At 38.0% G+C, this 15,798-nt stretch overlaps 1 protein-coding gene across 2 annotated transcripts in view; it reads right to left on the bottom strand.

The window, feature by feature from the left end:
- The window catches only part of IQCJ (IQ motif containing J), a 194,180-nt gene that overhangs the window by 15,855 nt on the left and 162,527 nt on the right, over nt 1-15,798 (bottom strand). For both annotated transcript variants that reach the window (XM_031025811.2, XM_031025810.2), the window contains exon 2: nt 5,478-5,542. In XM_031025811.2, coding sequence (XP_030881671.2) covers nt 5,478-5,542 — 65 coding nt within the window. The remainder of the gene's footprint in view (nt 1-5,477; nt 5,543-15,798) is intronic.

Raw genomic sequence — 15,798 nt, 5'->3', positions numbered from 1 at the left:
GAGGGATGGGGGGGCTGGGTGATAGACATTGGGGAGGGTATGTGCTATGGTGAGCGCTGTGAATTGTGTAAGACTGTTGAATCACAGACCTGTACCTCTGAAACAAATAATACATTATATGTTAAAAAAAAAAAAGAAGAAGAAGAAGATAGCAGGAGGGGAAGAATGAAGGGGGGGAAATCGGAGGGGGAGATGAACCATGAGAGACTATGGACTCTGAAAAACAAACTGAGGATTCTAGAGGGGAGGGGAGTGGGGGGATGGGTTAGCCTGGTGATGGGTATTAAAGAGGGCTCGTTCTGCATGGAGCACTGGGTGTTATGCACAAACAATGAATCATGGAACACTACATCAAAAACTAATGATGTAATGTATGGTGATTAACATAACATAATAAAAAAAAGAAAGAGATTATGTTTGAGTCACTATACAGCAGAAGCCACATTAAAACTCAAGTCTCACAACCACAAAATACTGCTTGAAGGATTTTAATATAATACTTATTAAACTTAATCATACTGACTGTGGTTTTCATAGGTCAAATATTTGGCAACCCAATCCATTACATGCATGTGCTAAGGGTGTGTGTGTGTACGTGTGTGTGCATGTGTGTTTAAAACTGAAACAAAAATTTCAGGGAATATTAGTTCCCCAACTACATGTAATGTATGTTGATTTCTTTTATTATATTTCAGATTTTTTAAGTTATATTTTACTGGTGTCCCATCAAATTGATTTAACAAACCATCAGTGGATTGTTATCTACAGTGTGAAAAACATTGCTGCAAGGAAACATAAAGCATTTGGAGTGGGGAAACTTGAATGGGATGTTTATGGGCAATTTTTGGTAGGAGTGAGCAAAGGGAATGATGGAAAATATTTAGGAAGGTATTCAAATTGGTCTAATAATAAGGACCAGGATTGTGTTTTTAGGAAAGAAAAGAAAAAGATTAAAAAAAAATCGTGCTGATGGTATCTAGGATTTTCTCCTCTTTTGAAAGGAAAAACCAAGAAGTTGGGAAACACGTAGTAGATTACATAAATTCCTATGCGGCCAGTAGATGGAGCCATCAGCACAATATAGCTTTGTGGTTGCCCAGCTGGGATGTTGAGAGGTAAGGGAAAAAACCACTCTTGTTTGCTCTGCGCCATTTGTATTCTGGGCCCATTATTAATTCATCCTTACTCATTCATAAATATATTGTATGTCTCCTATGTGTCAGAAATGATGCAGAACACAAATGGTACAATGGTGAAAACACTAGAGACATGGTCCCTGTCGTACGGTTTTACAATCTAGATGATGGCTATTAAACAAATAATTACAAGTGTGATGTATGCTATTAAAGGGGAAACACAGAGGGACCTAATCCAGAGTTGATGGGCATGAAAAGTCTTGTTTTTACAAGTCTATGATCTTGTAGGGACAACAGATACTTTAAGATTTTGTTAATTAAACCCCTTAATAACATATTAGCAAACTGGGCAATAGAGATACATGTGAGGTGTTGTGGGACCTGTAATTATGCAGCAACCAAAGGCAAAGCTCAAGTTTTCATAAAAAGAAAAAAAATTACAGTATTAATAAATTTGCTAATTTGGGGTTATAATTTATACAAACTCAACAAACTATAAACTATGAATACCTGTAGGTTTAATTGAATAGCTTTAGCTCATTCCATCAATAATTATCTGTGGGTAATAAAATGATGATATGTGAGGTGAATGTGTGACTAGCAATCACACATTTCCCACCAGAAACCCAGTCTGATTCAATATTTACAACAAATAGCAGTCACCCTAAGGTCTTATTTAAGTTAATAAATGATTATCAAAAACAATACAGTCATAAGCAGGCTCTTAATTAATGGCCTTACTAATTACTCTTCTGTTTATGGGCACATAGAAAGCTTTATTGAGTATGTGCATGTATGTGTATACAAATGCATTGGATTGGCCCTGCATTAAGTCTCAAGTAGAATAAAGTTGCAGCTTGCCCTCCCTTCACACTGACTGTCTACCACAAAAGCCTGTTGAGCATTCAGAATAAATGTAATGTTCCAAGACGGAATAACTGATCAACTGCTATGACACCCCTATCACCTAACTTATGGTCATTGCAAGTAGCTGAGATGAGTTACATCAGCACCTAAGTCAGCTACAGCTATACTGAAATGCCTAACTACTCACTCCAAGTACACCAATTTTTCAATCAAATTTGACAACTTTCAAGGACACAGCCCTGCCCGAAAGCCAACCAGGAAAATCTCTAGAATTCAAGGCAAAGGGGTATAGGTTGTTAGGGCTGGCAGCCGCTGTTTTCTCTCTGCCCTGGACAAACATGAAAGGAAAGCTTACCCCACAGGCCTGTGTGCTTTGAGGGGAGACTTTAATTCCCATATCTGAAATTCCTCAATCATGATAAGGAAAAATACGCATGCAAAGCAGATTGGCCATTTCCAAAAGCTTTTAGCTTCCCCAGGCTTCTGGATAACAAGGAAATAATAGGGGAGGAAGGAGGAGGCAGAAGTCCACATATCTGCCATTAATCTTGACAAATCTTCCTGAGAGCAGAGAGCTGGGAAAGATACATGCTGGTATTAGTGAGAAGTTTAATACAAAGCTGTGGTCAATTAGCAAGGAAAAAAACTTCTGGAGTTCACTTCTTACATTAAAATCAATAATGAAATACCAGCATAACCAAATTTAATAGATAAAAGTGATGAGGAGAACAAAGGCAGGAGAAATGTAGATAAAATTAAATTTCCTTACAACTTGCAGCCTATTGACAAATACCTGAGACATGCAGAGTGTGACATTCCTCAAGGAACTCCTGGCTGCCTTAATAATGTTGATGTTTTGCTAGAGACTAAAGGCAACCTTAGTTTGAGACCAGCCAGACCTCCAGGATCCGTAAGTCTTCTTTAGCATATGGAAATCCATTTAGAGACTTTCTTTATCTCTACCCTCCCCCCGCAGCCTAAAAGTATATAATCAATCGCTCCTCATGACCCCAGTGCAGCTCTTTATGCTCACTGGTCCTGTCCCCATGCTTTAATAAAAACACCTTTTTGCACCAAAAATGTATCAAGAATTCTTTCTTGACCGTTTGCTCAGTAGCCCCATGTCGAAAGGGCTGAAAGTCACAGAGAAAGTGTGTCCTAAGAGAATTAAGCTACATGAGATTACTGAATAACCAAAAGGAATCTAAAATACACCTAGACCACTGGTTCTCATCCCTAGTTCCTCACTCGAATCACATGAAGTCAGCTTTGAAGATATACTAATTTAAGGACTTCATCCCCAGTGATCCAGATTCAGTTTGTCTAGGGTAGAGGTTATGCCAAGGCTTATACCATTTTTATTAACCAGGTGATTCTAAGGGCATCCAGGATGAAGAACCACTGATCTCATGTCATTACCACCCTAATCTCCATAGAGGAAAATCTTTCTACTTACACAGCCAAAAACTTTTTAATTATTATTGTTTACATATTTCTAGTGATGATGGTGGGGGTTGTGAGAACTGAACTAATTTATTCTTAGTTATTCATATTAATGAGACTAGACATGATAAGAATAAATTAAATCTGAAGATAACCCAGAAACTTCATTTAATCAAAGGGCTGAAACTGTCCTTCAAGCGATGACATGGCAAATTCTTAGAATCATGGAGATAGAATGAACCTGAAAGTGTCTAGTCCAAATAGCCACCGGGACAGAAAGAGAAGGAGCTGACTGGCACTGTGCTATTGTGCATGTCTTATTTAACGCTCTCACTAAGACTGTCAATCAGTGTTACTACCTTCATTTTTAAAGATGAGGAAGCTGGGTTCAGGGGGGTTAAATAATTGTCACAAACCTAGGATAAAATCAGAAAGAGGAATCACATCCAAGATTTCCCATTTTCAGGAATGCTTTCCATAGCACTTCAGATGGATGGCCATTTCACTCTTCTTGGGCACCTCTAGTATCTGTCATCTCACTCCGTAACAAAGAAGTCCATTCTGTTGGGCAGGCAGCATTTTTACAGAAATTATTTTTTTTCTGAGTCACGAAGCTGTCTCTCCATAAATCCTGCTCACAGATTCTTGTTATGCTCTCTAGAGCAAGAAGAGCAATTTAGCCCCTTCTTAATAGGAAAATTCCTTCAAATGTTTAAGGAAAGCCATTATGTTCCCCCTGAGATTTCTTTTCTCCAACTACACATACTCAGCTCTTTGTAATAGTTTCACATGATTTCAGAACCCTCACAATTTTAATTGACCTCCTCTGATGCTTTTGGGAAGGTCTATGCGGTTTTTATTTTATTTTATTTTATTTTAGAAAGAGAGAGAGAGAGCAAGTGAGCGGGGGCCAGCAAGGGAGAAGGAGAGAGAGAATCCTAAGCAGGCCCCATGGTGGTGAGTGGGGTGGAGCCCACAGAGGGGCTTGACGTCACGGACCCTGAGATCAAGACCTGAGCCAAAATCAAGAGTTGGACGCTTAACAGACTAAGCCACCCAGGTGCCCCTCTATGTGCTTTTTAAATGTGATGACCAGAGCCACTGGTGACATCCACATGGTCTTTGAATTGGGACTTAGCCAGTGGTTGAGAGCAGGAGCTCTGGTGGCATCCAAGTTCTTACCCTCACTACTCTTAAATACACTTAGACAAGTGCTGAACATCTCTAAGCCTCTTTCCCTGTTGATAAAATGGAAATAGTACCTATGTCAAAGGCTGTAATCAGAATTCTATGAGGAAACATCTGTAAGCATTCACTAATATGGAGGATATTGTAAATGCTCAGTAAATGATAGTTCATTTTTTCTTTTATCTTGACAATGCATGGCTATTGATTAGTCTAATATTGTAATATTTTTAGAAGCCATATAAAATCATGGTCTCGTGTTAATATCAGATAAAACCTCTAAGCATCTATTCACAAATTGAAATCAGAATATATCTCTCACATGCTCTAATTGCACAATTTTTTAAAAATTGAAATGAAAACTTTACTTGTATCCTGTTAAATTTCATCTCTTTCTTTCTTGCCTTTTTTTCAGCGCAGTTTTGTTCCATTCTGTAGTATTATTTTAAATGTTCATTCTTTGGTCTTAGTGTTACATTTATGCTTTTTGCAAATTTTATGACTGTCTTCTATACACGTCATTGATTAAAAGCCAAAAACAGGGCAGGGTTGTTAAGTTTTAAGCCCTCAGACACAGCACACACCTCCATGCATCATATTATTCTGTTAATCAGGACAGCTTGTGTGTCATAGCTCAACTAGCCTTAAATCTATCTAACTGTATCTCAAATGAACCGTATTTCTGGGTCCTGACTACAATGATAGCGTAGGAAACTGTGGAATTTACTTATTCATTTTTCATTTCAAAGTAAATATTCATTTACCTTGCCAGGTTTTTTTTTTTTTTTTCTTGCAAGCTTTTTAACCTCAAACATAATTTAATTTCCTTTGGTATTTTTTACTTACTTTTCAAGTAAATATTTTCCATCATTAACTTGTTCTAAAGGATTCTGCAATCTTTTCATTTCTTCCTGTGAAAAAGAAAAGAAGTATCTTACAAATTGACTCCATGTACTTGTGGGTAATAATATTTGAGTATTTGTTGTTTGCAAAATTGAGATAACACACTGTTTAGAGTTCTGGACTTTGCAATGGATAAGTGCTTAAACATACAATAAAATTTGATCCTTGATCAAATTAGAATACAATACTGCCTCTCAAATTGTGTGATTTCTTTTTATGCCACTAAAGATAATACTTCCTATTATTTTCCCAGAGTGGGGATGTGTTTATATGGATCCACTCGTGCTCTTCCCAGATTTTCTCTGTCAACAGTATTATGTTTGCTGGTTGGTGGGTGAAGGGCTCTAATGAGCATGTGCTGGGTTTGGCCATTCAGCAATCATCCTCTCCTATCTCTTGGTAACTCTAGGTAATCTCGTCCCTGAGTCACAGCGCTCAGAAATGCACAAGACACACACACACACACACCTTCCCTGCATTTCAGGCATCCATAGTTTCTGTAATCCCATTCTTCAGGCCACAGTGATTTGCTCAGGGATATGACAGAAGCCACTACTTGCTTCTTCACAAAAACTGCTAAAGTGCCAAGAGGAAGCCCCAATTAGAATTAATTACACATTTGTGCCTACAAGACCATCAGGACTAGTCTCAACATGCTTCTAAACTACCAGACATCCAATTCTCCTAGGTCATCCCCCAAATTTATATTTGCACCTGACCTCTCCTCTAAACTCCTCCCTCTACACCACTTTCTTACTTAACAGCTCCAGATGCATGTCCGATGGGCATCTCAAGTTCAAAACCAAAGTCTAGATTTCCTTGCCTCCACCCTCCCACCCAAAACCTTTTTTTTTAAATTTTATTTTACTATGTTATGTTAGTCACCATACATTACATCATTAGTTTTTGATGTAGTGTTCCATGATTCATTGTTTGCATATAACACCCAGTGCTCCATTCAATATGTGCCCTCTTTAATACCTATCACCGGGCTACCCCTTCCCGCCACCCCCCTCCCCTCTAAAACCCTCAGTTTGTTTCTCGGAGTCCATAGCCTCTCATGGTTCGTCTCCCCCTCTGATTCCACCCCCCCTTCATTTTTCCCTTCCTACTATCTTCTTTTTTTTTTTAACATATAATGTATTATTTGCAAAACTTCTTCTTCACCACTTCTTCCTCATTTTAGCAAGTGGCATCACTATTCACCTAGATATGCAGAGCTAAAACCTAGGAGTCAGCCTTTATGCCTTTGTTTCTCTCACAGCACACAATCAGCTAATCTTGTTGATTCAACTTCAAAACATATCCAGAACTGACCTCTGCTTCTCAGTGTGGTCTAAGCCAACAGTGAGTGTCCTATCTCTGTTTCCCATATTGGCCCACTTCAGTCAATTCTCCTTACATCAGCCAGCATGATCTTTTAGTACCTAGGCTTTCATTCTGAAGTGTGTGAAATGCACATATTGTAAACATACAACTTTTGACAAAGGCATACACTGGCAGAACCACCACCCAAAAATGAAATAAAGAACATTTCTCTCTCTAGAAAGTTCCTTTCCAATTCTTCTCTCTCAATTCCCCTCTCCTGTTCTGATTTCCTCATCATAGATTAATTTGGCTTATTCTAGAACTTCATATAAAATTACCTATTCTTTTGTGTCTGGTTTAATTCACTCAGCATTATATTTTGAAATTAGTTGCTCAACCAATGTTAACTGTTTAAACTTCACTTTGGTATCTAGAGAATTTTCATTTTTTTCTCTGAATTCTAGAGTATAAGGATTTTGAAGTGTGAAGAACCCTGGAACAAATGTAAGTATTTGCTATGGTAAGAGCTACTAACTGGAAGAAAAAGATAACACAGCAGAGAGGATGGATGTCAAGGAAAACAGCTAAGGAACCAATGCCCTAGTGATGCTGTGAACCTCTGGGTCAAACTGGAGCTTGAAACCAGCATATTGATGGATTTTTCAGTTTCATGATCCAATAGATTCTCTTATTTGCTTAAGGCACTTTTGCTTAAGATTTCTATTTTCTTTCAGATGAAAGAATCCAAACTCAGAAGTGAGCCATAACCTAAGGCTACTACTATATACAAAACCCTAACTTAGATGAGGCATGGAACTATAGAAGTTCAGAACTGGGCAGTTTTGTTTTGTCAGTGTCTTAAAAAATGTGTTATTCAGAAGAATAATAGATGAAGCAGGTCATGGTCTTCAGTTCCTTTTTATTAAATACTGCTGCTTTTATATCCAATATTGGCATAACAAATTTCAGATGATGAACATTTCTGCATCTTCTGTAAAACTGCTGTATAAGACACTGTACATTTTGCTACAGGTTCTCTCATATAAAAGAATAAAATTTTAGGATTTACTACGAGGGGATATTTTCCCATTCTGATACAATAGTGCACTTCTTTTCATCAACAATAACAATTTATAAGTCTTACAGAGGTTGTTTATTTTGCCTTGAAGCTTACGCTAAATTACTCAGTTGTCAGAACTACTTTTTCCATGCTGTTAGTACAATTATACACCCTTCTTTCACTATATGGTGTGTGAAATTCTTTATTTTTCTTTTTTTCTTTTTTTAAAGATTTTATTTATTCACTTGAGAGAGAGAGAATGAGAGAGAGAGCACATGAGAAGGGGGAGGGTCAGAGGGAGATGCAGACTCCCTGCCAAGCAGGGAGCCCAATGCGGGACTCGATCCTGGGACTCCAGGATCATGACCTGAGCTGAAGGCAGTCGCTTAACCAACTGAGCCACCCAGGCAATTCCTTATTTTTATTTTAATTCTTTTACATGTGTGCTTTTCACAGTAAGTGGAAGCCAGTACAAGATCAGCAGAGTATATATATATATGATAAATGGATAAGAAGATAAAGATGATTAATAGGTAGGTAAGTAGGTAGATAGAGCAAGCATCCTTTTCACTCTTACACATGGCTTTTTATTTTCAAGGTAAAACCAACTCTTCAGCACTACAGACGCTGGTTTCTTATTCTAAGAAAAAGTCTCCACATTTATCCTCTATTTTACCCCAAACCTCCAACCCTCCCACCTAATCCTTCATCATATCCTATCCCACCTCCAGTGACATAAGCAATAGATGAAGCAGCTGTTATACAGACAGGAAATAGATTGAATAAGAATCCATAGTTATTCTTGAAAACCAAAGGAGGATTTTTAGGTCATGAACGTGTTCTTTTTTACCCCCTGGATTATGATTAGGAGGTAAGTTAGGTTAGTAGTCCCAGTACTTCTTCTCTAAGATGTGCCTGTGGCATGCCTTCTTCTTTTCTTTTTCCCTGGGGACTTGGGGGGCAGGAAATAAAGGGCTTTTGCACTCTGTGCCAGCCACTCTCCTTTTCCTGGTTCTTTCATTGCAGAAAGCTTGCTGTGTGGGGAGGGCTTTGATGCAGTACTTTATTCAATCTGACTATCCACGTTCTAGGAGATCATATTAAACATAAGGTCAATGACTAACAAGAGCTTTCTGAACAGCTGTTCTGCTGACAATTTGGAGGATTGATTTCATCATTTGGTTATTTAAGCTAACTATACAAAAACACTTCAATTCAATTGGCCTGGAAGTTCCAAAACATGTCCTCATTTTCTTGGAAATGGATGAGGAAGTTGCTTGCTCAACAGATCTTCACTTGGAGTTTCACTTTTTGAGTAAGTTTTGTTTCAATTTACCATTAAAATTATATACAAACTGGTCTTTCCCATCACTGGTTTCTCCACTAGTCCTTTTTGTCTCTGATTTCATATCTGGCAATGACATTTCCCTACTAGAAACCACCAGTAGCTTCCCAGTGATTTGAGGATAGATTCCAAATTCCTCAGACAAGGTCTGGTGCAACAGGGCCCAGCTGTCTCTCCCCACTCCACCTCATGTACCCTGCCTACACACTCCCTCCCTAAGTCTGGTAATAGGAAACTTCACATAATCCTGGAACTCACATCCTCTCTTACTGGACATTCAATAACAGTGTGTCCCCAATTATTCTACTTGCCCACTCCCACTCTTCCTTCAGGAAGCCCCCAACATTATTCTTCTCCATAGAAGCTTTCGGAACTCAACAGGAGGGTAAAATACCTTGCCTTGCTTCCTTAGCAAACCATGGTAATCCCTATTTTAGCATTACCTCTCTACCTGATGCACAGTGCCACCCCACCACTAAGATCCTTGAAGTCAGAGATGGTGACTTGCTCACACTGAGATGCCTATTCCCCAGTGAGGCATTTAGGAGGTGCTTAATAAATATCTGTTGAATAAATAAATGATAAATGAATTGAATGCACTATTCAAACTGAAGTGAAAAGAAATCTTAGTAGCTTAATGGCCTCCCAAATCCCAAGAAATCGTATGTCCTCTGCTGATTCTTCTCCCCTCTCCCAATAAACTTTTTTTTAAATCATTTGGTAACTTTCTCTTTTTATTTAACATTATATTTTTCCAGCTTTACTGAGGTATAATTGACAATTTAAAATTATATATATTTAAAGTGTACTACTTGATGATTTGATATATGTAAACATTGTGAAATAATCACCATAATCAAGCTAATTAACATATCCATCACATTACATAGTTATCATTTCTTTCTTTCCCTTCCTTCCTTCCTTCCTTCCCCTTCCCTCCCCTTCCCCTCTCCTTTCTTTTTTTTTTGGTGTAGTAAAAACACTTAAGATCTATCCTCTTAGCAAATTTCAAGTACACACTACAGTATTGTTAACTGTATACTGTTGTTCATTAGATCTCTAAAAGTTACTTATCTCGCATAACTGAAACTTTGTTCTCCTTGACCAACATCTCCCTATTCATACCCTTGACTCATCCCCACTCTCCTCTGAGTTCTGGGAGGTCAAAATTTTGGGCTTTATCAACCAGGCCCCTTTGTCCTGTGGTCTTGGATAGGATTTGAGTAGTGGGAGGCACTGCATAATATCAGAGGTCAGCAGAAGAGAGAAGTTGGAGTATTTATTCTCTTTTCTCCTGTCTCTTATGAAACACAGACTGGTGTTACTAGAAGCCACAGCTCCCATGGGGTGACCTCTCCCACAGGTGTTTCTTACCGTAGTCCCATAACTGCTCCCATTTCTTGCCCCTTCAAGGCCTTTCTTTCCTTTTCTTCCTTTCCCTTCCTTATTATTGCCTTTTCTAGCTATCGATAGATCAAATGCAGCACCATCCCTTGTGATTTTCCCTACACCAAGCCCATATCTATGTATCCACTCCATTAACTCTTTCAATCACCCTTTTAAATGAGTCATATGTCTTCTTACTGGACTCGACTGACATGCCCTGAGGATCCTAAATTTGCTTTTGCTTGAATTATTCAAGCACAACCCAGACATATAGTTTTCCATATCCTTAATCCTATTTTCCCAAATAAAACTTACAGAAGGCTGTGAATTGCGGGCTGTACTGTTAGGGGGCATAATTGATTGATTATTTGCCAAAGTCTATGCTTCCCACTATCATAAGAGTTGTTCTGAAGTGACTTGTGTGTGAACTGCTAGACTAGATGGCAGATGCTGGATTTTGTTCTTTTGTGCCTGGCTGTCCCTCCTACCTTACTCCTGCTGGTTTTTCTCCTGTCACAGACAGGAGAATATGGCTAAAAGGTTAGATCAGCTCATCTCTGTGGCTACTTGGTCAGCCCCCTTAATCTGCCCAATAATAAAATATTGTTCTTTTTTTCTTTTTCTGTACCTGCCACTTCTACTGTCTAAACAAGCAGGATATGTTCTTTGAACAAGTTTAAAATAAGAAATCCACTCAAAATTATTTTTTCTCTAAAGTGCACTTATATTTAAATACCAACCTTTAACTTTTCTGACTTATGCCTTGGCCATTTTATTTCCAGCATATCCCAGAACATTTAAAGTAACTTAAAACATGGAAACAATCTGCAATTTACTTCATTGTGTAGCTATGGGTGACAAAGCCTGGCCACTTACATACATCATTTTTTGTATTGGAAATAATTTCATGTTAACCTAAAGGTAACTATTTAACAGAAGTTAAGAGCCAAGATTACTTTTGACACTTTTGACTATTCAATCATTCAATTAAACATCACCAATCTTCCTCACTGCCCACCCCCTCATTGGCCTTTTTTTAATGGAAATGTGATAAGGGCACTAAAAAAGAGGTTACTAATGTTTGCATAATTTGGAAAAGTAGAAGACATAAAATCTATACTAATTTTAGCTCTGCATCATTAAACATGAAATATTGATTATTGCTCTTTGCAACAGAATTTATGAAGCTAGCTAGGCTGCTGTGTCCACATAAAGTGATTCTGATGCTTTGCCCTCAGACCTCAGTGGCTGTAAATGATGCTCCTTGGTGACAGCTGGGAGGCTGGCATTCTGATCCACAGCCTTAAGAGATACATTTCCCAGATTAGACCAGGAATGACCCAGCTGCACAGCCCAACTTCAGAAAATTAAATTGGAGGGAGTCCAACCTCTTTTGAAATAACTGTGTGAATTACAATGCTTCCATGGGCCTTGTTATAATGTAAATGTGCTTTACAATTTACTGTCATTTCCCTTCTACTCCTGCTGTGAATATGGGCATTAATAGTCATCTCATATATTTAAAGGCAAAACGGCATCAAAAATAAAAATGCAAGATTCATGTTTTCTCCCTTGGAAAGCAGAGACTAAATTCCTTTTTTTTTCTTTTGCCATTTTTTTGCAAAAAGAGCATACGTTTTGTTTATGTATTATGCATTAATGTTTTTTATGGCTGACAGACCTGTAAATTTCACACAGGAAGTTATCTTGCAGCTGAACATGGATTTCTGTGGGAGGAAAAAGCAGCTAATAGGACATCAACAGCTCATTTAAAGGATTCATTCAGGTAAGTTATGGGCACATGAGGCATATATGAGGTAGTAGACTTAAAAAGAGATTTGCCTGTTTCTAGCACTTTAAGGACATTTTGAATGTCCAACGAGATGCAGAGGAGCTGTGATTTTATAGTGACAATCACTGAGTGAGGTAGTTCTAGGCCTCGCTATGCCAGTTCTCAGTGGCATTGTTATTTGCTACCTCATACATAGTAAAACTTACAAATTTACCAACATAAGATATGACGATGTGAATTGTTGTAATAGATCGTTCTTTATTCCTGTTTGACCAACCAAGCTATGTTCATAGGCATTAGTACATAAAAAAGCCTTTGACTCCCAATTCTGAGAGGGCCAAACACCTGAACTCATTTGAACAGATGCCAAAGAGAAACATACTAAGCAAAAACCATATATGTCATTAGTCACCTTAGATCTGAGCTGATTTCAGACCTTGAGATTCTCATGGAGTAGATGTGAGGAGGATACTCATCTGGAAGGGTATACCTACAACCAGACCATCCACATCAGCCCATTGCCCTAATGTGAATAAGCACCTACAACTTCATGCAGCTGCACTGGATGGCCCCAGTGGATCCAGGATTGTCAGACAGGTATTTATGTTGAAAAATACCATTTAGGCTTAAATGTCCCCTTTATCTCCTTTCCCTAAGATTATGCATGGTCTCAAGAACTTTTGCTAGTTTTAGACATTCTAAAGTTATCATTATAAAATAAAATACTCAGCTCATTACAAAAAGTCTAACCACTCCTATTCAATCTAGGATGTGAGAAATTAAAACACTATTAGTAATAATTTTAAAGTAATCACTCTACTCAAAGTTAATTCAGCTTAACAGCTAGACAACCATGGAAACTCAACTGAGACTAAAATACTAAGTACAACCACTAGGGGATAGGTATTTTTACATCTTATATATTTCTGTATTCTAGGGGGAAAAAAAATCCTAGATACCATGCTTCAAGCGGAAAACTCACATGCACACAAGCATACAAGCCATCAGATAAACACCTCTTGGAATGCAGACAATAGCAAAGGTGGATTAGTGAATCCATACACCAACTCCAGTTTTCCTGTGCCAAAGGACAAAAACAAAGTACAGGCAATCAGAACATCATGTAACTCCCAAATCATTTATACCTGATTCTGGAATGTGTTTCATTATAGTGTAGCAAATGCTGTCCAGATGAGATTTTTTTCCTAGTCCAAATGGAAAATGAATTTGCATTTCTTATTTTTAACCAAGTGATGTTGTAGGGAAACAACCCAAATGCATGTTGGGAAGAACTCTCCTAACATGCTCTGCAGTACCTCAGTACCTCAGACCTGTCCTTTTTCTGTTCCTTCCACTATCACCCATGGTCAGGACCTAAAGGACTCTCACCAGAACTATTACATTTTTTGCTTTTCTTTAAGTACAATTCCAATAATTTACTCTCCTACTCATAAACTCTAAACAAAAATAATATCCAGGATTAAAAATATTCTTAATCCCATAACTGCAGTATTGCTCCTTCTATACCTTCTGAAATCCCTTAAAGTTCACTTCAAATGCAATTTTATAAATTTTAATATTTCCTTCCATAGTTAATGTCATGTCATTTCTTTGAACTACTGTTATCACTACTAACATTTATTGAATTTTACTAGGTCCCAGGCACTTTGTATAAATTATATTTTAAAAATTATGACTGCAGCCCCATAAAAATAGCAAGAGATGCAATTATTATTCCCATTACCTGGATAAGAAAACAGACTCAGAAAGATTATATAACTTGACCAAGGTCTTACAGGAAAAATCGCATGCCAACCTAAGCAGTCTGATTCCAGAATCTAAACTTTATCCTTTCCACTCTTTCCCATGAATGACATGGAACATGCAACAATGTGAGCAGTGGCAGTAACTCACCAATGAGGCCTATAAAGAAGCTGTAGTGTTCTGCAAAGTACTCAGATTTCTTACCTGAACCAGACTTGTCATCTACTTGCTGTGTCATCTTAGACAACAAACTCACTCTTCCTAGGTCTCAGTTTCAACATTTGTAAATGATGATGACCATTCTTACTCCACAGTGTTATGTGAGGATCAACTAAAATAACATATTTAAGCATTCTTTTACAATAAAGTACTGGCCATCCATAAGGAGATTCCTTAAGTGCCTGTCTTACTGAGGACAGCAATCCTGTCTCACTTGCTATTCCTATGGCGCCCATTTCTGGCGTCATTCTAGCTGTGTAATCTTGGGCTGGGAAACCCCTTTGAGCCCTAGTTTCATCATCTTTAAGATGTAGACACTAATTATAACAAATTCCAAGGACTGCCATGCTGCTTGATTAAAATTCATGTAAAGCATTCAGTCTTGCACCAGGCACATAGAAGATGCTCAATAATGTTATTTTCATTATTCTTAAATTTTTATTATCATATCTCTCTAGCCCCTCCAAAACATGGATGTACACCTAGACAACTTCTCCTGGCTCACTCAACTCATTTCCATTAGTCACTCAGTTCTGTCAATTCTGTTTTCTAATTGTCTCCAGAGCATGCCCTCCCTATTTGCACTGTCCTTAGTTAAGGATTAATTGCCTGCCAGAGTGAGCAACCTAAAATGCCAACCTCATCATTAGTTCAGTCACTTGTTTGAAACCCTTCTTGCTTCCCATCACCTAGCTGTTAGAACCTAAGCCTCCACGTCTAGCAGGACCTCATATGATGGTTCTGTGTAACCTCCCACTCTGTCCCTCCAGTTCCTTTCCTAACAGACCCACCCCCACTCCACTTAATCCTCTTGGAACATCAACATGTCATTAAAACCCTGAGTTAGGATCAGGTGCTCAAATACTTGAAATGAGTTGGTCCATGTGTGAGTTGAAATAAAACAATGATAAAGAGAAGTCTTTTAAAACATAAACACAAGAGTAATAATACATTATAGTGTATATGCTATCATTAAATAATAAACACAGCATTACTTCAATTATCTGGACAGTGGTCTCTCAGAAAACTATACATTGGAACATGTCTCCATACCTGGATATTTGGTTTTCTGCATCCCAAATACCTCTCACACAGCCCCTAAACTCACCCATTTTACCTGAAAGTCTTCATTTAGAGCCTTCTTTATAAAACAATTATTAAACAAGCTTAATTTTGTTTCCTGAGTAGCAAATAAAATAATTCATTAAAGATGAGATTATCAAAAGATGTGAGGTGAGGTGATCACAGACTAGGTGTGGTAGGAGGAAACAGAAAACTAAAAAGTAGATCCTAATCTGTATTTTCATTGAACACATAAAGGAAGATTCTTAACTGCCTGAAATGTTGCTCCTCTTGAAAACTTCCTGGAAGTTCCCCCCCTTTTGAAGTA

Source organism: Leptonychotes weddellii, chromosome 1, assembly GCF_054177405.1.
Source record: "Leptonychotes weddellii isolate Sample4059 chromosome 1, ASM5417740v2, whole genome shotgun sequence".
NCBI classification, from domain to species: Eukaryota; Metazoa; Chordata; class Mammalia; order Carnivora; family Phocidae; genus Leptonychotes; species Leptonychotes weddellii.
This window is presented reverse-complemented; position numbering and strand designations above follow the sequence as displayed.